This window comes from Coturnix japonica, chromosome 1 (assembly GCF_054131305.1).
Source record: "Coturnix japonica strain WE chromosome 1, WE-NBRP24, whole genome shotgun sequence".
Taxonomy (NCBI): Eukaryota; Metazoa; Chordata; class Aves; order Galliformes; family Phasianidae; genus Coturnix; species Coturnix japonica.
In genome coordinates, this window is record NC_140663.1 from 97,562,347 (window position 1) to 97,584,070 (window position 21,724).

At 38.3% G+C, this 21,724-nt stretch overlaps 1 protein-coding gene across 6 annotated transcripts in view; it reads left to right on the plus strand.

Annotated features, from left to right (window-relative positions):
- The window catches only part of DOP1B (DOP1 leucine zipper like protein B), a 44,077-nt gene that overhangs the window by 1,968 nt on the left and 20,385 nt on the right, over positions 1-21,724 (plus strand). For 2 of the 6 annotated variants that reach the window (XM_015882200.3, XM_085547934.1), the window contains exons 2-16: positions 117-291; positions 6,111-6,292; positions 6,371-6,541; positions 8,792-8,981; positions 10,042-10,140; positions 10,847-10,970; positions 11,728-11,828; positions 12,403-12,517; positions 15,327-15,447; positions 15,891-16,010; positions 16,633-16,738; positions 17,174-17,365; positions 18,090-18,771; positions 20,238-20,509; positions 21,284-21,436. In XM_015882200.3, coding sequence (XP_015737686.2) covers positions 154-291; positions 6,111-6,292; positions 6,371-6,541; positions 8,792-8,981; positions 10,042-10,140; positions 10,847-10,970; positions 11,728-11,828; positions 12,403-12,517; positions 15,327-15,447; positions 15,891-16,010; positions 16,633-16,738; positions 17,174-17,365; positions 18,090-18,771; positions 20,238-20,509; positions 21,284-21,436 — 2,766 coding nt within the window. In that variant the 5' untranslated portion in view covers positions 117-153. Of the gene's footprint in view, positions 1-116; positions 292-6,110; positions 6,293-6,370; positions 6,542-8,791; positions 8,982-9,993; positions 10,141-10,846; positions 10,971-11,727; positions 11,829-12,402; positions 12,518-15,326; positions 15,448-15,890; positions 16,011-16,632; positions 16,739-17,173; positions 17,366-18,089; positions 18,772-20,237; positions 20,510-21,283; positions 21,437-21,724 lie in introns of all 6 variants that reach the window. The other 4 variants (XM_015882210.3, XM_085547940.1, XM_085547947.1 and 1 more) reach the window with 3 other exon arrangements.

Consider the following 21,724-nt stretch of genomic DNA (forward strand, 5'->3'; position numbering starts at 1 on the left):
TCTGACCAGTTTACTGGGATGTCAGTGTTTCTATGTATCTATTGTTATTTATAACGTTTTAGGTTTACTGGGGCTTAAATGTCGATTATCTCTTTGTAACTCTGTACATATTTTAGTTTACCAGGAAATTTCACTTTGCTATGAGAGCTGAAGATGGACCCAGAGGAGCAGGAGTTACTTGGTGATTACAGATACAGGAATTATTCTTCAGCAATTGAGAAAGCCTTGAGAAACTTCGAATCATCAAGTGAATGGGCAGATCTTATATCTTCCCTTGGCAAACTCAATAAGGTACAGTGTCACAGGACTGTTTTTTCATTTGCTATGTTTTCATTCACTGTAACTCAGTTGAAACAGTTGGAAAATACTAGTTTATAAAGGAAGGGGTAATGGAAACAGCCAGATTAGTATCTGTTAAACAAATGTGAGAAATCCTGATAAAACCAGCAAAGGTTTTCTTCAAATGGTGTTTGTTCCCTTTGTACAGATATGTCTAATTTACATTTTGCTTTTAAACAGTCTCCCAGTCCTGGTTAAATTCAACCTAGAACAGTTGAATAAGGCTGTATGTAGAACAAGAGGCTGCAGATTCTACTATAGCTACTGAGTAAAAAATATAGATATTTAAAGATCGCATTTACTTGACCATGTCCTCATAGTTGGGGAAATAACTGATGTGTTGCTGGTGGTGTGCTTTGTGTGACTGTGGAAAATATGAATAAATAAATAGAAGTCTTATATTGGAAAACACCTACAAAGTGTTTTCTCCTCTTGCCTAAGAAGGGGAATGTTATTTGTGTCCCATTTGATCTATTTTAATATAATGCTCTTCCTGAGTGTACTTAGGGCGTAAGTGGTTGCATCATCGAGTAAATAGGGATGGGAGGAGGCAGCTCTTGCAGAATTCATAAGGAAACGTGTTGTTACCAGATGTGTGTCATGTGACTTTGCTGTTGTTGCTAAACCATAATGCTACGGAGGTTTCAAAGGGGAAGGAGAATCCAAATGAAAGGTTTTCTAAAGGGCAGCCACCTTCTTTCCTTATCAGCAGAAGGAAGCTGGATATTGCTTTGTTAATAGGGGTTGCACATTTCTGCCTACCCTGTTTCTCCCTTTATTCCTGCTGAGGACAGTCATAAAGAGAATAAAAGAATGCTTCTCTTGAAAGGAGAAATCAGAATATTTAAGTGAGATTGCATACCTATGGCAGAAAGTAGGCTTTGATCTTTTGTCTTGATCTAGGTGAATACACCACAAGTGACTAACACCTGGCTGAAATTCCTCTGCAGGGTACAGAACTGCCAAAATACATGGCAGCATAGTGGGAAACAAACAGAAAGGCTTTTAGCTGTTACATCAGTCCATCTGCTCTGGTATTTTGTTGGCTTAATCGTATTAGGAGCACAGGAATTGGTAGAACAGTGTTCATCCCTAGCATTCATCTGCTTCTGTCTGTTATCTGAAAATAGGGTTGATAACAGAAAAGTCAGGAGAGTGTGCCACCAAAAGGGAGACTGTGAAATAAGAACCTAATAATTCTACAGGCAGTTTCTGATAATCCAAGAATAAATGAATGAGCAGGAAATGAGTGGGCAGAAGGAAGGAGATCAACATTATCTTAATGACAGAAATGTCTGTAAAAATATATATGATTTTACACAGCACATGATTGTATTCAGGAATCTGAGTGTCAGTAATAGGGATGCCTATTACTAAGCAGAAATGAAAATGCTGAGAAAGGGAGCAAAGAGAAGGAGGCAAGGAGTTTTGGAAGGACTTTTCAAGCTTTTGGTGTTGCTTGGGAGATCTTTCCTAAGCACAAGCTTCATAAGGATCTTTGTATTGTTGACTTGAATTGTGAGTGCTCTGCTTACATACTTGTAATATTTTCTGAGGTTTTTTCTCCTGTAGGCAGAGTACTGGGTCTTGTAGTACTTGTGCTACTGAGTCTCTCAGGTTAATACCTGTGCCCTTATTTCCATAGAAGTTTAGTGGAATTACCCTTTCAGTACAAGGGCTGGAGGAATCGGCATGGGCTCCTCCTATTAAAAGATGGGAGGAAAAGGGTGGAGGAAGCTGATAGAGATGCCTTTGGCAATGGCTAAGAACAAGTAGCCTTGGAGCTCTTGCTGCTCTTAGTGCTGGTGAAAAAGAGACAGCCCTGATACTTTCTAATATTAAACACCTACTAAGGTTGCACTGAGTGCTATTTTTCACCATTTCTTTGTTGCTTCTGTGGTTCAGATTTCTGTTTCGTGGTAACTTGTAGAACTACAGAAGCAGCAAAGGAACTGCCTGACATCAGTCTGAATGACCAGCCAAAATGGTCAGACTGTAGATCTCAAAAGACAGTTTTGTCATTTAAGTGAGACAAACCTAATTTAACTTTTGATTTCTTCAGTGTGGACATCTTTACTTCGAATCACTTTTAACCAGGGAGAGAAATAAGGTTAAAGGTTTTAATTAGTTAGATGTGTCTCACCTCTTGCTACTTAAAGTAAGTCAGAAGAATCCTATACTAAAATTGCTTATGTTCCCTACTGGCTTTGTAGGAAGCCTGGGGTGAGTTACAGTTTTGCCCATGGTTTTATAGATGACCTAGACTTCTAAGATTAGGTAAGATGAATCTCCTGCAGTGTTTGAACAGAACTGCAGGTACCAGATGTGTGTATGAGTGAAAACAAAAGCTAGCATTGGCAGGGCCTGCTAACTTATGCTCCATCAGATATTTGTTTTTTCATTTTACAGTGTGCTACACATCACGATGATGGGTCCTATCTCTAGTTAAATAAACCAATCATTTAGTAGCTGCAGCATGGGCTGCTCTTTGCTTCAAGAAGTAGGATTATCATTAACAAAAATCATTGCTGCTGCACAGCTGGCATTTATTTCAGCAGTAACATTTGATACTGTGTTCTTGAGGGGAGAGAAAGATTCTTCTGGAATACATGTTTTGTCAGCAAAGCTCTTAATGATGCCAGTTGGTTTGTATGAGAACTGTGACTGCTGTGTCTTTATGACAGCTGTTTGCTGGGTTACAAACACAAGCACCACTTGCCTTCTGTTGAAGACAAGTGTATCTCTGAGAAGGGAAGCCCAGCCTTCTAATGGCTTTATGGAGCTTTACCGCACCCAGTGCTTAAATGCAATGTGCAGAACTGGGAGTGTGTCTCCTGCTTTTGATATAACTGAAGTTCCCAGTTTCCTTATTACTGGCTTTGAACTTTATGCTGGATGCTGGAGCTTTGTTATGGATGTCTCTCGTGTCTCTCAAGCTTATATGGAAAATGAATGAGTGGAAAATGGACTCACAGGCTGGACTTCTCCCTCACTCCTCCCAACCACTGTTGACTTTTATAAGAGTTATAGGATTTCCTGGTTGAATATACATGTTGCATTTTTTTTCCTGGATTCTATTTATGTGAATATAAATATTTACTTGGTTTGCTTGCTTTTCTTAATGTGAAATTGATGCTGATCTCTGGTCGTGCTATAAGGCAGTGTAGACTTTAAACCAGTAGCTGTGGAAGTAAAAATATTCCTGCATGTGTGCCTGTGTTTTTTATGTTTTCAGCCACGTGTGTACACTGTAAAGCCACGTGTATACACTATAAAGAGTAGATAGTCTTCTCTTCTGCCCTTTATAGGTCATGTTCAAAGAAGCTGTAAGGATCCTTGTGCATTAGAAAATGTTTTATGGGTATAATGTAACTCTTCTGGCTATCATAATTGCTCACATGGAGGACAGCTGGAGAAAAGTAGAAAATGTACATCAGGGTGGGCTTCAGCCCTTATGTAACTGAAGACCATCAAATTACACTCACAAGAATTAAGAAAGAAAAAGGGGTGGGGAGAATAATGTCAGTTCTCAATCCTCTGAGGACAGTCGTCCACTTGCTGTTTCCCATGTAGTTAATATGAAGATTTTAGTGTGCTAGGATGGTATCTATTTGATCCTAAACACAGAGAGAAAATATTTACCACTGTTGTGTTGTTTTTTTTTTGTAGTCATCTTCTTTTATATTTACCGAGGGTGTGGACGAATATATGCCAACCAATATAAGCAGTGTAAATAGGATGAGAGTCAACTCTTTGGAAAGGTAGTTAATGGCAGGAGAAGGGGAAATGGTTTTAAGTTGAAAGAGGGAAGATTTAGGTTAGATGTCACAGAATCACAGAACGACCCGGGTTGGAAGGGACCTCAAGGATCATGAAGTTCCAACCCCCCTGCCTGGCAGGGCCACCAAACATACACCTTTACTAGATCAGGTTGCCCAGGGCCCCGTCCAACCTGGTCTTGAACACCTCCAAGGACGGGGCATCCACAACCTCCCTGGGCAGCCTGTTCCAGGGCCTCACCACTCTCCTAGTGAAGAACTTCCCCCTGTGTCAGGAAGAAGTTCTTTACAATGAGAGCAGTGAGGTGCTGGCACAGGCTGTCCAGGGAGGCTGTGGATGCCCTGTCCTTGGAGGTGTTCAAGGCCAGGTTGGACGGGGCACTGGGCAGCCTGGCCTACAATTAAATGTGGAAGTTTGTGGCCCTGCCTGTGGTGGGGGAGTTGAAGCTTCATGATCCTTGAGGTCCCTTCCAACCCAGGCTGTTCTATGATTCTGTGGAAGCCCAGCTTTCAAACAGTCTTCAAAGTTGGTACAAGACAATCTTTTAGCTTTTAATACCTATTAAAATGCAAATCACATCATGGGGGAAGGAAGAAAGGAAATATAATGGCTCCAAATGGCATTTGGACTGTATGCATTTCAAAGTAATGTGACATTTCTTTCTATTTACTGTTGTTAGGAATGCAGCCTTTTTCTTCTTACTCTTAGAATCATAGAACCATAGAATTACCCAGGTTGGAAAGGACCTTGAAGATCATCAAGTCCAACCACAGCCTAACCATAGTACCCTAACTCTAACAACCCTCTGCTAAATCATATCCTCTTCACTTACAGCTAGTCTCAGCTTAGGTAGGGCAGCAAAAAGAAATAATGCAGTGTAGTAAATTTTAACTTCTTGTGCCCACCTACTGTTAAGTCTTGAATGATGCATTGCACACACCTTTGAAATAGAATGAGTTTTATCTCTTCTTCTGAATGCTGATGTGAGTATTCAGGATTCTGCATTGAAGTGAATGCTGTGATCATTGCTGTACTATGTTTTTCTTAGACCTGTACAAGCATGACTTAGTTCCTTTGTGTACTGGGTTTTCAAAATCTATTTTTCTCAGGCATAATAGAATAACATGGAGTTTTAAAAGGTTACACAGGATAAGATCAAGACTTAGCCTTTGGGAGAGTCAAAATTCTGCCTCATCCTGAAAACATCCCAAAAGGCAGCCTGCAGTGAAACACTTGTTTGTGTTAACAGTCAGTGATTAAAGGCCAAAGTGGCGTTTACTTGCAACCTTTTTCTTTAATTATTGCTTTCTCAATTTTAGAGACATACTTATTTGTTCTGCTGAAATGCTCATGTGCTTTAATGAAAAGAATAATGTTTCCAAAGAAAGGCAATGTAGTTTGGTTTTCCTGAGCCTTAGCGTATGTGCAATACTTAGTTGTTTCCTATCCTGAATATCTTTTACTTATTCATCCATATAATGGCTATAGTTACTAAAGCATACTGAATAGAGCCACACAGGTTTACAAGTAACTTCAGAGATTTTATATGCCTACTTTGGTAGGAGGATTATTTGTTTATTTCAGCTATCAGTGCAATGTTAATTTAAGAGGAAAAATAGTTATTTAATTCTTACACTATTCCTTGTCCTTAAAAGCTGAGACACTCCTCTTGTTGCTTTCCCACTTCCCTTGGAGATAGGATGAGAGTGCACTGACTTCCATTTCCAGTCCCTTGGAAAGCAAGACCAGACTTTCCTAGGCTGTTCATGACTGATTTCATGTGAAAACTCAATTGTAGAACTCTGCTGTTGAAGTGAAACAATCTACATTTATGAGAGAAAAATCTTGAATGTTATTTAGTTCTGTTTGCTAGTAGGAAACCTTTGAAATACATATTATTATGTATTTCAATATTATGACTTCATAATAAGTCATATTATAAACCATATTTCACATTACAGATATTCAATCTATCCTGTTTGCATTCACAGGCTCTTCAGAGTAACCTGAAGTATTCTCTATTGCCAAGACGTCTGATCATCAGTAAAAGATTATCTCAGTGTTTGCATCCAGCACTTCCTAGTGGAGTACATTTAAAGGCACTGGAAACCTATGAAATAATCTTTAAAATAATTGGGACAAAATGGCTTGCCAAGGACTTATTCTTATACAGGTAAACTTCTCTTTAAAAGCTTATGCATTTCATGGCCTACTTTAATTAATGATTTTTCTTTTCTTCTTTTTTTTTTAGCTCTGGTTTGTTTCCTCTGCTGGCAAATGCAGCAATGTCAGTGAGGCCTGTTCTTCTTGGTTTATATGAGAAATACTTTCTTCCTCTCCAAAAGTCCCTCCTGCCTGGTCTTCAAGCCTTCGTAATTGGACTGCTGCCTGGATTGGAAGAAGGGTCAGAAATCTATGACAGGTGAGGACTAATATTAATGTAAAAGTAATATACAGTACTTTGCTTTCTTAGGGAATTCTGAAGAAATTTCTGATGGCTGTCTGTGGAAAGAGAAAGTTTGTTAAAGGGCTTCTTAAGGGCAGAAGGATGATGACTCCTTGAGAGCTGCAATAAATAGCTTTGAAGTATTTCTTCAAAGGAAAAACCTTTCCTCATCTATTTTCATCTCAGGAGGAGGAAAGGAGAAGAGAAAAAGTAGGGATGAAAATCGATACGTCGAAAGAAGAGAATGAAAAAGCATTTTTCAACTCTCTTCCAAATTCCTGAATAATTGACCCGTCTCCCCAAACTGCTGCTCTGTAGGGAAATTCTATTTAATTATATATTGTGTTGGAAAAGAGTAGTTGAATTCTCTATTCTTTCCAGTCTCTCTATGCCAAATACTTAGCCTCAGTTTCTGAAAGCAGGAGCAAGAGGCAATCCTTTCAACATCTATTGTGGAAGGGCTGTTTTACTCATTCCCTGGTGCCTCAGACAGTGATGACAATGACATTTGGTACGATAAAGTCAGGATTGGGGAGTGTGCTAAGAAGAGCAGCTCAGCACCCACTTGTGTAATGGTTTTATTTCAATGACTGAAACTGTTTTGTAAGAACTCAGCTACCATGGATTTCAAACAAATGTTTCTTTCCTTAAACAGTTGCTAACCTTTGTAGTGTATTTCCATCTGTATTTACAGTCTGGATATATTGGCTGTTCTCACTTCTTTTTTGAATGCTAAGCTATATATAATATGGTTGATAAAGTAGTTGTAGATCTGATGTCTCTTCTTAACAACAAGTATTAGAATGAAAATTCTTATTAGTCACTGTAGCATGTAAGAATAGATTGCATGTATTTGCAACTTAGTAGCATTCAGTTGACAATTGCAGAGCATCTTATCTGTAGACACATGTTGTACATCATGCAGTCTGCTGTAGAAATATGGATTTTATTATGGGTTTTTTCCAGACAGGTTTACAAGACACAGTGATTTCCTCTTTCCAATAGAATTAGTTGCTGGGAATTTGGGAAACAAGAGAATCCTTTGAAACTAAATTTTCTGTCCATCTCAAGACTTAGTGAGATTCAGCTTATTTTGAAATTACCTATAGCTAGTGCCTATCTAGTGAGTCATTGGTTACTGCAGATTACTTCCAAGATCCAGCTTCTGTTTTTATACCCTTTTTTCCCTGTTCTTGATGGCACTGTTTGCACCTTGCACAGACAGAAGTTGACCATATACTTCACCATGAAAGATTTATGCTGAAATTTAATTGAATGTCATTTTATGAAATACACAGATCACATAAGAATATCTTTCTTTAGTTTCCTGATGGTAACGATTCTGGTACAAGAAAGATAGGCAAGATTTCTCTTTGGAAGCTATGGTGGGTTAATTTTAAACTCAGCTGTGTGAGAGAAGTAGATACTATTTCCTTCTAATGCTCACACACACACACACACAGAGAGAGAGAGAAAAGAAAATGTTGTCTTTTTTTTCCCCCCTCTCTTTGGTATTGAACTTCTCCCTTTTCACTTACTTCTGCATTCCTGACATGAGGTTTCTGTACGGCAGTACTGATGGAGTTGCCAAAGCAGAGAATGTGCCTGAAGTCATCTCCAGTGTGTTCTCTATTTAACAAGTTTCAGTGTTTCAGTTCCATGTGCAGTAACGGTGTTATTTTCCCTCGTGTTTTTGTTTGTTCAAGACTTAAAAATTGAGCCCGCTGATTTTTAAGTATGAACGTATGGGATATCTTCCAATACACAGACGGACGAAGTCAGCTTTCACAGCCTGCCATCAGCTTAAAGCATTTCCAGTTTAGCATCAGGCACATCTCACAGTCAATATTTTGCAATTAGAGCTACTGCAGTAGTTTGGTCAGAGCTTAGTGTTAGCAGATAATTAGAGGAGAAGTTTCCATAGCATGCAGAGAAACTGTTTCAATGAATGTGCACAGAGACAAAGGACTGAAGGTTGTTTGTTTGTTTCTTTTGTTGTTTTGTCATTGTTCTGCTTTTGTTGATTGATCACTTTTCTTTTGGTTGTTCTTTGTATAATCACATGCTGGCCATCATTCTGTGGAAAGGGGCAATGCTGATAATACAAAAAGGGAGAAAATAAATTAATTCTGTGACCTACAATACCGACTGTGTATAATTGCCCTTTTATGGTATGAAACTATAGGAACAGAAATCTTTTCTCACATCAAATATACTTTCTTACAGAACAGATGCTCTGCTTGTGAAGCTCTCCTTATTAATGGGCAAAGAAGTTTTCTATGGAGCACTCTGGGGCAGTGTTCTGGTCAGTCCGTCCATTAGGCTGCCTGCTTCTCTTTTTGTTGTCAGTCATATCAACAGAGAGCAGTCTGGAAAACAGCAGAAGTACATGCTTGGCACCGATTATAAGCTTACAGTAAGTTCATTATGCTTCTCGTGGAACAGTCTTACCTACCATAATGGCAGCATGCAGCAAGTTGCATCTTCTTTGTATTGAATTAGAATGGCGTGCTCTTATGAGTGAGAAAGTGTCTGAAAGGTCTGTACTTCAGAATTGCATTATTAGGCAATTGCTTCATGGGAGCATCTTACCTGAGATGTACCAGAGAATCTCTCATATACATTTGGGATGAAACTACAGCATAGGAAGTTCCTCACAAATGTGTGGAAGAACTTCTTTACGATGAGGGTGACGGAGCACTGGAACAGGCTGCCCAGGGAGGTGGTGGAGTCTCCTTCTCTGGAGATATTCAAGACCCGCCTGGACGCCTACCTGTGTGACGTGGTGTAGGGAACCTGCTTTGGCAGGGGGGTTGGACTCAAAGTATCTCTAGAGGTCCCTTCCAACCCCTACAATTCTGTGATTCTGCGATACTTTGTTCAGTCTGCAAAATGCAAACCTTCTGAATGTTCTGCACTTTTTGGTAATCAATATTACATACAGCCTTAGAAGACTGACTCGAGATAAAAATGACACCTTGTCTCTGCCTGTTCTGAATTATACCTTATATATAACTCTGAATATCTTATATACCATTTTTAATGTGGATTTCTCAAGTGTTTACAATCCTAGAAGATTATTCTGAAATTTAATGCCTTTTTACTTTTTCAGTAAAATAGAAGGCATCAGTAGATAGTAATTGATGTTGAAGTAATGGAATTACTGTAAAGTCAGCTTAAGTACTTAACACTGTCATATTGTTAGACTTCACTTTCTGTCTGATAGTTATTGGTACCATGTTGTGACATTCTGTATTGTTACAAAACCAGGTATTTTGTAAGTTTTAACAGTATTTTAACAGTATTCTGCAAAACTTTAGGCTTGGAAGGGAAGTAAGTGGGTGAATAATTATCCTCTCACATAAAATAATATTGTTCACATTTAATCAAGTCTGGTTTTTCTCCTTCTCCTCATGATTGCATTTTAGGTATGACCATGAAGTAAAACACCGTTGTGCTTTCTTGTTGTTTCACAGATCAAGTCTTTGTGTGTATCAGTACTGGATTCAAATGTCCTTGTGCAACGAAACACTCTCGAAGTGATTCTTTTCTTCTTTCCATTTGATACAGCTTTGGTAAGAGGACTGCTTTAGTACTGTCACGTGCCCTTTGTGCAGAGAGGTAGTTACTGTGAAACCAGTCCAGCTGCCATCTCTGTTATCACCAAATGTCTGAACTTTGTACCTTCAAAACCAGTAAACAGATCTTTTCTTACTTCTCCATCAATGCATTCAGACTCCATAAAGCTAACTTAGTTCTGCATCATCAGAGTGCTTCAAATGAAGCTGTGCTTTGATGGTGAATGTTGTGATATCTGGAATGCGCTTGAAATGTTCAGGAGTGGGAAGCTGCATAGAGAAAAATACAGAGCATTTGGAATTGTGCTAAACTAAGATAACTTCTGTGAATAACTAGAAAAACAAATAATACTTGAAACATTAGCTGTCCCCCCCATCATTTCCCAGCTTACCCTGTTGTGTGGTAATTTGAAGGTACCAAATAACTTTAAGTCTTAAGATGTAAGACAATGAAGTCTTCAGTATTATTAGCTTAACTGTGGCTCTGTACTGTAAATAGGAAAATAATCACACAAGTGTGTCAGATTCCCTTTCCTGAAATTTTTAGTAAACAAAATATTTTGTCATTGATGGTTCGTTATCCCTCTTTTTTTCCCCTCTCCCAAAACACTAATATTACCAGTTTAAAAACTAATACAAACCTTGTTACCAGTTTGACTTGTTTCAGTATTCGTTAACAATAAAGCTGTCTTTTTTGTCCTAGGACTACAATGAAAATGCAATTCTACTGCGCAGGGCTGATCTGGTTTATGTTCTGTCAGCAGCTACACAGACACTGTTGAGGAGAGACATGTCACTCAATAGAAGATTATATGCATGGTTGCTAGGTATGGTACAATATACAGGAATATTCAGTATTCCAAGTACATAAGAGAAAATTGTTTCAGTGCTTAACAATGTAGTATGCTTTTTCAGCAGTTAATGAATGATGATGAAGTAAAATGTTGTTCTGCTTCCATCTTCAAAGTACTCGTTTGTCAAATGAATACTTGATTCTTATTAAATAGGTTTTCTCTTCAGAGGTTGAATTCATTTCACTGTCCCAAATCACTGGGCATCTGATCGATTTCTGATCCCCTTCACAGTTCACCCCAGAATGGTTCAGTGGTCTGAAAGGAACAGTGCCATTTTAACCTTGCTCTTCTGCAAGTAATAGCCTGTCAAAGATTCCTTTGTAGGCTTAATAGTCCTTCCTTAATAGGAAGGAGCTATAAATGAGCTATGGCTTCTCCCAGTCTGCCTCTTCTTAAATGCTGGAGGAGACTGAAAGTGATAGGACAAGAATTGCAGCTGTGTAAGTGCATGAAGCCTGCCTTTTATGACCTTGTATCTGGACCTGACCTTGGTTTTGATTTATATTTGAAATTCATTATAGTGCATACACCTGGTTGACTCAGACTGTGTTGCAGGAGCTGCCTTTGGGCACCTTGTGTGTTAGTTTCAAGTAAAGTGTTAAAATTATGAAGATAGAAAACGCAGTGTAGTTTCAATACTTTTATAAACAAGGTGCATGTAGTTCTCTGTAGGTAGTGCTCTGTAATGTAGTGTTTTCCTGTACTTGTTATGCCACTGTTTGTCTTGTAGGCTCTGATATTAAAGGGGGTACTTTTGCTCCAGAGTCAACAACTTCTGAAGACCATGCTATTTATTTTTTTGGAAAATACTCTAGAGATCTTTTAGTTGAGGTTGGTATTCATTCTATACAGATATTTTTTATGATCCTTTTACATTTTAGTGCAAACTGTGTCTGTGGTTCACTGTGTCACTTCGTTTGTCCTTCAGAGCTTTCCATCCCTAAATATAGCATCTCATTGGTGGTATTATATTCTTTGATCTGAATGCCTTCTGTGCTGTATTTGTCCCAATATTAAATGTGCTTACAAATACAAATAGAATCTAATTGAAACTAAATGGTAGCATCTGTTGATGAACTACTTGAATTATTAAAAATGCTTCCCTGAATAAGATCAACTCTTGAGTATGCACGATAAGATGATGTAATCAATTATCGATTTGTCTACCCTATGTGGAAAATTAGTGTTCAGTTGTAGATGATACTACACAAAATAAAACTTAGGAATCATAGAATGGTTTGGGTTGGAAGGGACCTTTAAGATCATCCATCCAGTTCCAACTCCCTGCTGTATGTAGGGACACGTCCCTCTAGACCAGGTTACTGAAAGCCCTTGAAAGATAAACTCTTAATAGAATGGAAATTTCTCTTCTAAGTATAACGTTTTCATTCTTTCTTTCTACTAGAGCTTGGCTGAAATTTTACATCAGAAGTTCTCTGAGTCTGATACAGAGGAACAGCATCAAGCTTATCTGAAACCTTTCCGCATCCTTATCAGTCTCCTTGATAAACCTGAAATTGGTAATGTTACTTGTTGCTGCTATTGTGACTGTTAAAACTGTTATGACTTCTTGTTCATCAGCTTTGGAATTAGGACTCAGGACAGCACCCTGCAGGGTTCTGAATGCTGATCGTATGTGTTTCATGCATTGCTGTTCAGGGGGACTATTTTATCTGCCTTAGAACTAGCTAAGAACTTTGCTTTAAAGCAAACGCCCTTGAGGTTATTTCTGGCTTTTCTACAGAACGCTGCACTGGATGCAGTGCACTACAGCCTGTAAATATCATATGGAGAACCCTCCACTGTGCTCAGAACTGCAGTCAGAGTCCAGCTCAAAAGAACCACTACTATCCTAGCTTCAGTATTCTGCTCTATTCGTTCCTTGGAGCTAAATCTCTCAGGTTTAATGTCAGACATCTCTACTTTCTGGGTTGTAAGGAGGCTTCTATCTGAAAAACTGCCAGTAGTACTTTTTCTTGCATTTGTTTTTACTGTTTGGCTGTTTACAGGTCTTTCCATAGGCCTACATCACTGACTGCACTGTTTTTCATAGAATCATAGACTCATAGAATCACTCAGTTTGGAAAAGACCTTAAAGATCATCAAGTCCAACCACAACCCAGCCATACTACCCTAGCTAACAATTCTCTGCTAAATCATGCACCACATCCAAGTGTTTTTTAAACACTTTCAGGGATGGTGACTCAACCACCTCCCTGGGGAGCCTATTCCAGTGCTTAACTACTCTTTCTGTTAAGACATTTTTCCTGATATCCAACCTAAACTTACCCTGGTGCAACTTGAGGCCATTTCCCCTCATCCTGTCACCAGTGAGAAGAGACCAACCCTCCTTTCACTGTAAGCACCTTTCAGATATTGGAAGAGAGCAAGTTTTTTTTCTTTTTCCAGACAGTTTAGTCCCCCACACAACTTGTTTACAGTGCTACTGCTGCCAGAATGGGCAGTACTGTTTACCTGCAGCTGCTCCAGCTGCAAATAACCTGCTCTGGGTATGGGAGATGGAGGTGCCTCTATAAGTAGCACTGTGTGCCTGCACTGACCTGCTGCTGCTGTGGGAGCTGTGGGAAGCTCGGTGACTGGGCTGTGAAGAATTTCCCCCACTTCCTTTGTCACATGTCTATGTGTTATTTACATTAATTTTCCAGCTCTGCAAGGGGGAGACCTTGCCAGCCTGCCCTTCAAAGGTCAAGTTCTTCCTGTGTCAAAAATAAGTAAATAAATAAAATTTAAGGGACTTGATAGAATTTAGGTTTTCAGAATATTCTTATAAGGACCACCTACAGATAAGTCCTTGAAACCCTATTATGCAAATCTGATGAATATGAGAGGTTAACAGGTAGTTTTTAGAATGACTGACTGTATTCCTCAGCATTCTGGGTGTTATTCTGGAGAAATAATTTACTGTTGTCTAAGCCTGTAGTCTTTATGACAAATAAAACTCATATACTGAGACTAAACTCTTTATTTGTAGGCTTCTGTGTATTAAGACTATCTTTATTTATGGGTCAGGAAAGTCCTCTTAAGCACATCTCCCATTAAATTATTATCAAAACATCGCCAGGACAAAGGAGAATTCTGTACTTCTTTCCTATTAAATGAGTGGCACTTTAATAGAGGCTGCTGTTAGTCTGTTTATCAAATGGTGCTTACATCTCCTTCAGCTGTTAATCTTAAATTTTTTTTAAGGATATCTGAAAAGCAGTTGTGAATATTATATGAAGCACTTTTATTTCTTGAAAGAAAAACTATTGAAGGAAGGTTGTTTGAGGTTTTTGGATTAGTTGAGTACTTTATAATCTAAATTAGAATGTGGATGACTGATACTGGCCTATTGTATGTTATATTTTGCTGATGGTCATTGTTAATCCGAACCACAAATAAGGGTTATTTAGCTGAGCTGCATTATATGGTTTACTCTTTCTATTTCAATCAGCACACAAATTATAACTTCTTCAGCCTTAAACTTGTACAACTTTTACTTCCTTTTCAAATTAATTAAAATAAAAAGGCAAAATAAAACAGCAAGAATCTTTGACCTTTTGTGGTACTTAGTCATTAGATTGTTTTTTTCATGTGGAAACACTCACTGGAATGCTTCATATACTCTTCTTCAGTAGTTCTGTATTTGGGATACTGTACATATAAATTGTTCATCCTTATGTACAATTTTACATAGAACAAAAGTGTGCTTATCCATGTAAACTGGGTGCAGATGACAGCACACACCAAACTTGTGGGTTCTTCTTAAAGCTGTGTATAAAGACACGTTATGGTTATGTTTGTGCAATTGAGCTTTATCAATTGCGATTGTTTCCCCAGATTTTGTTCTTCAAAATTTAACCATGGCTACTGTGCTGAATGTGTGTTGGGAAATGTTCTCGTTTTCCTCATAGAAACGGTGATTATTTCTGGCATGTGAACTGCAGGCTTGTGGTATGCTTAGACCCACTTACAATGGCTGCAGTACTTGTGCCTTACTGAAGTGTCTTAAATGTAGTGTAGAATCAGTGCTATGGCTTTTTGAGTACCTCTTAAAAATGTTCCTAAAAATGAGAAACAGGGAAAATTTGACAAAAATAAAAAATAAAATCCTGTAAGTAGTTAATTTCACTTTAACTGAGATGTTTCCAAAACCTGATGTTTTTGAAAGCCACATGATCATTTTCTTCATACTTGAAAACTCACGTTGTTGTTGTTTTATTTAAACCTAGTTACCCCCAATTCAAGTTTATACAAGCTTGTAACTGAACTACCTAGCAATGACTTTGATACAATTGCAGGATTTATTTATTTTTTCTTAAATTATAGGGCCACAGGTTGTTGGGGACCTCTTCCTTGAAGTTATTAGAGCCTTTTACTCCTACTGCAAGGATGCTCTTGGTTCTGATCTCAAACTTAGCTACAATCAAAGTGGCAATGTACTTGCAAGGTACAGCTACAATTTTTCAATTGTAAACTGACTGTCTCATATATATATAAAGCCAAGTTAATAAAAACTAATCTAATTAAGCAAATTCTAGTTTTAAAAGCTAAGTATCCTTCTATATAAAACACCAGATTTCTTGTGACTTCCCTAATGTTTTCCACACACGTGCTTGATTTCTGTGATTAAAAGAGAGGAAACTAAAGAACACTGCTTATCATTGGTGTTAAGTTCAGTAAGGTTTGATTTCTTTCATCTTGGAGGATACACAATGTTTAGCCATTCCAGAATTGCTTAGTCCTCGAATTAAAGCAATCAATATCTCAGAGGAAAAATAAGTGTTTAGAGTACATCAGCTAGTGCTGGAATATGCATGCCCTTAAAATCTTTGCTGACATCTCTTTCTCTTGTTGTTGTTGTTGTTGTTGTTTTTTTCCCCTTCCACGCAGTGCAATCAAAGAGAACAAAAATGCTTCAGAAATTGTCAAAACAGTCAATGTGTTGATTACATCCTTAAGCACAGACTTCCTTTGGGATTACATGACTAAATGTTTTGAAGACTGTTTCAGGTATTTACGTTATCTAAAAGTAGAGCACCTTCCTTCCCCAGAAATGATGCATATCAGCTATCTATGAAAGATCATGAAGTTTATCAGAGCATTTACGTTCTGGTAGGACCTCAGTACGTGTTTAATTCAGGTAGCTGTATGTGTTGCTTCCTGAAATACTTAAAGAATTCAAACAAATAATAATTGCATGCAAAATAATAATAATAATAATAATAATAATAATAATAATAATAATAATAATAATAATAAGGAAAAGAAGAAATTATGTTTAATAGCAGCTGGGGCTGGAAAAGACTTAAAAGGAGAGGTGGATAGGGAAAGATAGGGAAAATGCTTTTGCCTTTTTTGGAAGAACAAGTGTACCCTTTGGGTTTGTTTTGAATGTAAGACAGAAGGTTACACTTAGTAAGAGTGTCTATAGAGATTTGGTCTGAAAGTTAGTAACACATGAGCATCTCGAATACATGTACGAGCTTAGATGGTTTTTGTCAGAATGCTACTGTATTAGAAATCCCTTTTTACTCGACTTTAGAAGGCTTAACTGTTCTGCTGAAAGTAGTCCATTGTAAGGAGAATTTATACATGATAAAAGTTTTTAAAATGGTGTTTATCTCCATGCTAGAAAGAAATCCTCTCAGACCAGAGATCCTCTTGAAAATGTTAGCATGCCTCCTACAATTTCAGAGCTCTGCACATTACTGGTGTTTCTTCTTGACGTGATTCCTTTGGTAAGGCAACCTGCAGTTAACTGCTTTGATGTCTTTAGATGCCTAAGAACAAATAGTAGATTATGTATAATGAAAGCAAACGAGCATGCATATGTGTATGTATGATGTGTTTGGCAAAGTATAGTTTCATGTGCTGTCTTCTATATGGTTATCCTTGCTATTGCCTAGCAAAATAATTGTTTGTCATTTCAAATTATGGTGATTCAGTGAAAGGAATGAGTCGTCTTTGTCACTTAGTATCTGGCTGGCTGTCGTAATTCTTTTAGGGTGTGATTTGTTTTTTATCATATAGAATGAAGGAAGAAGGATAGCTCTGAAGCAAGTTTGCACAGTTTAACTATTTGTGAACTGAAGTTATCAACGATTAGCCAGTGTTACTACACTGTTAAATAATAATGCCTGGTAACTATTTTAAACAATGCTTATTTATTTTAGGAACTCTACTCTGAAGTGCAGACTCAGTATCTTCCCCAGATGCTCAGTTACATGGTGCAATCTCTCCTGGAAAATGTGGAGGTATTAAGTTTGCCAGAACTCACTCATGCCTTAAAGACATGTTTTAAGGTGCTTAGCAAAGTGCAAATGCCTCCTTCCTATTTGGACATTGAGACAGGAAGTAGAAATGGGGTAAGTATTTCACAAGTACTTATCGATATGAAAAATTGATTGTGACAAGTCTTGTTTTTAAATGCTTGTTCTTTAAACTTAAATGTGATAACTTAAATGTGATGATAACAGAAGCAATACAGATTTTCAAAACTTATTTTGTCCCCTTCCAAATTATTCAGTGTCCTGTAATTATTGTTCCATTTCTGACTTGAGTTATTCCTGATGGTGAAGCACTATTGTCTGAAACAGTGGCTATGATCCTATCTATGTATTAAGAAAAATGTGCTTTTAAATAGGATCGAAAAGGCAGACAGCATCATGCAGTTCTTAAGGATGAGTTGGCAAATCACGCCCAGTATTACAGCTGGTTAGGTCTGTAAGGCTTTTTGTGAATATTTTAGTTTAATACAATGTGGAATTACTTGGTTGCGGGAGACTATGATGGCAAATAAGGAGCAGATGGTATGAAGTGGTCACACAAGCACAGCCTGAACATTTTTCAGTAGAACAAATAAATGCATTTGACTGAAAATAATCAAGCATAAGTAATACTGTTCCAGTTGTAAAGTGGATTTAAGGAAACATTTCCTTTTGCTAAGCATCTGTAGACAGGGATCTGTTGATGTTTGAGTCAAAGTGTGAGGACAACTCAAACATTTGTTATGTTTTAAACATAATTGAATTGAATTAATTATAGTGACTAAGTACTGTCACATTAATTAAGTTAATGTTTCTGTTTTAGAGCCCGGTGAAGAAGGAAAATGGGGATGTAACCTTGGAGACTAAGTCTGTGCTGCAGGAGGAAGACGAGACTCCATTCCCTCCCCTGAAGTCAGAAGACAGTGGCATTGGTCTAAGTGCTTCCTCCCCAGAGCTCTCTCAGCACTTAGGAGTGCCAACTGTAACACTGGAGAGAGATGATGTCTGGAAAAAAGGGGGGAGCATTCAGAAGACTTTGCATTGCATCCAAGAGCTGGTTGCCAAGTTTTCCAGTAAATACATTTTTGGGATGCAGTTTCAAGAAGCAAATAATGAAAGCATCTCAGCAATTAATCTGAGTGGAAAAGAGAAAAAAGAGAATGGCTACAGATTATCTGAGGGTGCCAGCAAGAAAAAGATTGCAAAGCAAATCACGGTTCCTCAGTTTAAACAAATGCTTTCGGAATTGTTTTCAGTTCGAGGGTCACCATTCAAGAACAAGAGTTCTAATCTTCTTTCTTCTGATTACAATTCTGATAATAAAAAAGAAAAGGAGGAAGACTGGGACTTGGAACAAGTGATGCTTGTTTTGGGACCCCTTAAAGCTGACTGCAAGGAAGCTTTTGCTGCAGCTTGTCACCTTCTGTTGGATTGTACCACATTTCCAGTCTATCTTTCAGAGGAGGAAATGGAACAGTTGTATATGTCTTTGTTTCAGTTTCCTGGTAAGAAAAGTTCCCTTTCATGGACAACTTGTGCATTTGGGAATACAAATTACAATGTGATCTCTGTTGTTTGCAAGCGGTGTGATCACTAGTAATGCCTTTTGACTGCGCTGAAAGCAAGTTGCCCGTGAATTCAAGATTTACCACACCAGCGTATATCTTGTGTCTTGGGGATATGGGACGGTTCTTCTCAAGCACTGTTAATGAATTTTTGAAAACTTTCACTACAAAACTTGTAGGTGACGAGATAAGAAGGTCTTCTGGCCTGCGGTGTTTTTGGCAGGGTTCAGAAGTTTCAACAGATCCATGAAAAAGAAGCATTTAGAGGTTGATGGACCAAATGGCAAATAGGAGTTCATAATAGAAGCAAAACATCCATTTTCCTAACCTTAAAGTTCAAAAGAATTTTATTTAAGCTAACATATAAAAAACAAAACAAAAAAACCCATGTGTGATTGAAGGGCCTGTCTGTGCTAGGAATTTTCATTAGGTTTAGGAGCAGTTACTGTCTTGAAGGTTTGTTGACAAGACTGTTTTGTGGTGAATGGAGAGGAGGGAAACTGAAATTTGTCTCAACCTCACTACAAATTTCTGGTGTCTTCCTTAGCGAAACAGGGATATCTTTATCATTTACGTGGGTGAGCTCTCTGCTTGACATAGATGCTTACATATCTGCAATGCCTTCCACTGCTTTAAGCAATGCAGCTGAACTTAGTGTACTCAGAAAGCTTGCTTACATACTTATGTTTCTTTGGTATATTGTCATAGGATTAGAGAAGTTCATTTTCAATATAATTTTCAACTGTGTAGCCCAGAGAAACAGTGAGGTTTAAAGGCAAAAATAGGGAGACCTGCTAGTAATGAAGGTGTAGTCTGAATGCAGTACAGAAGTTGTCTGATGTGGAGAAGGAAGAGTGTTCATTTTATTCTCGTAGTAAAGTAGTTAAAACATTTGTCTTTGAAGCTGGAGATGTGAATTCATACATCAGACTGTATCCAGTCAAGTCCTAATAAAACCTTATCTGATTGTTCATGTAGTAGAGCTAGAAGTAGCTTGACATGCTGTTAGTTGTATCAGTTCCTTGTGTGCTTTATGGTTACGGAAATGATATGCCTCAGCACTGTTCCAGGGATCCACTTTAGATCAGCAGATCTCTGTTGTTATCTTTGAAAATGACAGCTGAAAAATGGTAGCTGTATAAACTAGCTGTGTCTAAACAATCCAGAAAGCAGAAGTGCACTTGCTGTTGTGTCACTGAGGTCCTTTCTGCTAGGAGAAGTAGGGAAAATTTACACTTTGTTTTGAAAAGAGCTCTTCTGAAGCAAGGGACATTATGATAGCATTAACACTGAATCTGGGTAGTCATTTTTGCCTCTTGATCCTGTGAGCTAGATTGAAGATTGAAGTTGGAGGTAAGACTATAACCTTTGAGTAACCTAAGCCTCTTTCTCACTTGTCTTCTGAGGAGGTTGTGATGCCAGCTTCCCTCTGTGGCTGAAGTCCTTAATGACAATATGCTGCTGTGTGAATGACTGCTATGTTCAGAACGTGTCCATCTTCACACTGCTGGAGGTGATCAACCATTCCCAGTCACTGGCGCTTGTGATAGAAGACCGAATGAAGCGGTACAAAGTCTCTGGCCACAACCCCTTCCTTGGAAAGCTGCAGATGGTCACACTTCCTCCCATTGCCCCTGGAGTTCTAAAGATCATCTCAGAGAAAACGGATTTCTACCAGGTGTCGACCATCTCTTTCTTTATTACTGCCCAGCTGTAAATCCAAGGATGGGGTGGGAAAGGAAATAGTATCCATATGAATGTTTGGGGCAGTATGTTTACTTCATGTTTGGTGGGCTTTTTTGGCTTACACAAGCATTTGAAAGAAATTGTATTCTTACTTGTGTGCTTCACAACAAGATGTTCAAAAGTGACAGGTTATTTTTAAATTGCTGGTTGTTTGTGTCCAGATTCTTGAGATGGAGGTAGACTTGAAGGTTTAAGTTTCATTAGCCTAAGCACTATACTTCAGAGAACTTAGATACCACTCACATTTTTCAGTAAGTCAGTGCTAGTGGGTAAATAATAATGCGAACATTCCTTCCTCTTTGTTTTGATTGCATCTGTTTCAAAGATGCTTTCCTCATCTCAACCATTTGTTGGTATGAGAGTTCATTCCAAGCTCTTACTGTTTATTACTGTGCTTCCAGCTGCTGTGCCTGATGTGTTGATCTGTTTTGACCCAGAAAACAGAAGCAGAAGTGCTTTCCTGAACTCTGGTGCACATCTACTTGAATTACCTACCCTCTAATACCAGAGTGAGAAAGTATATTCCTTTAGGTCTGAGTGTATGACCTGAATTCTTGCTCTTTACTAAACTAGGAAGATTTGGAAATATCTTTCAGCAACAAAGAGCTTTTATGCAATAGAAAGCTTTGAAGTCAGTGAAGAAACGACACTGTTATTGCCTATTGCCTATTCATTTTATTTTATTTATTGTTTTACTGTACCCTAGAGAGTAGCCTGCGTGCTCTGGAACCAGCTGAATAAAGAGACACGAGAACATCATATTGCCTGTGTGGAACTCTTCTATAGGCTGCATTGCCTGGCACCATCAGCAAATATCTGTGAAGACATTATATGCCATGCACTTCTGGATCGTGATAAAGTAGGTTTTGTATTCACTGAAACCCATTTGTAGAACTGTAGCGTTCTTCTAGCGCTTCCTAAACTGCATCCAGTTCCCTTCCATGCCATGGTCTTTGCTTCCATGGTCCCTCTGTCTCTCAACAGACTCTGTCCACTCCACTGCAATTCCTTGAGACTACTGCTAAACTTAATCCCTGTCTTCAAGCTGTATCAGTCAGTGCTGGAACACCTTTAATTTTGGCCCAAGTAATTTAGCATCTCAAAACTTGCGGTGTTTGTCATGATTTCTAAGATGACCCAGCCCCAC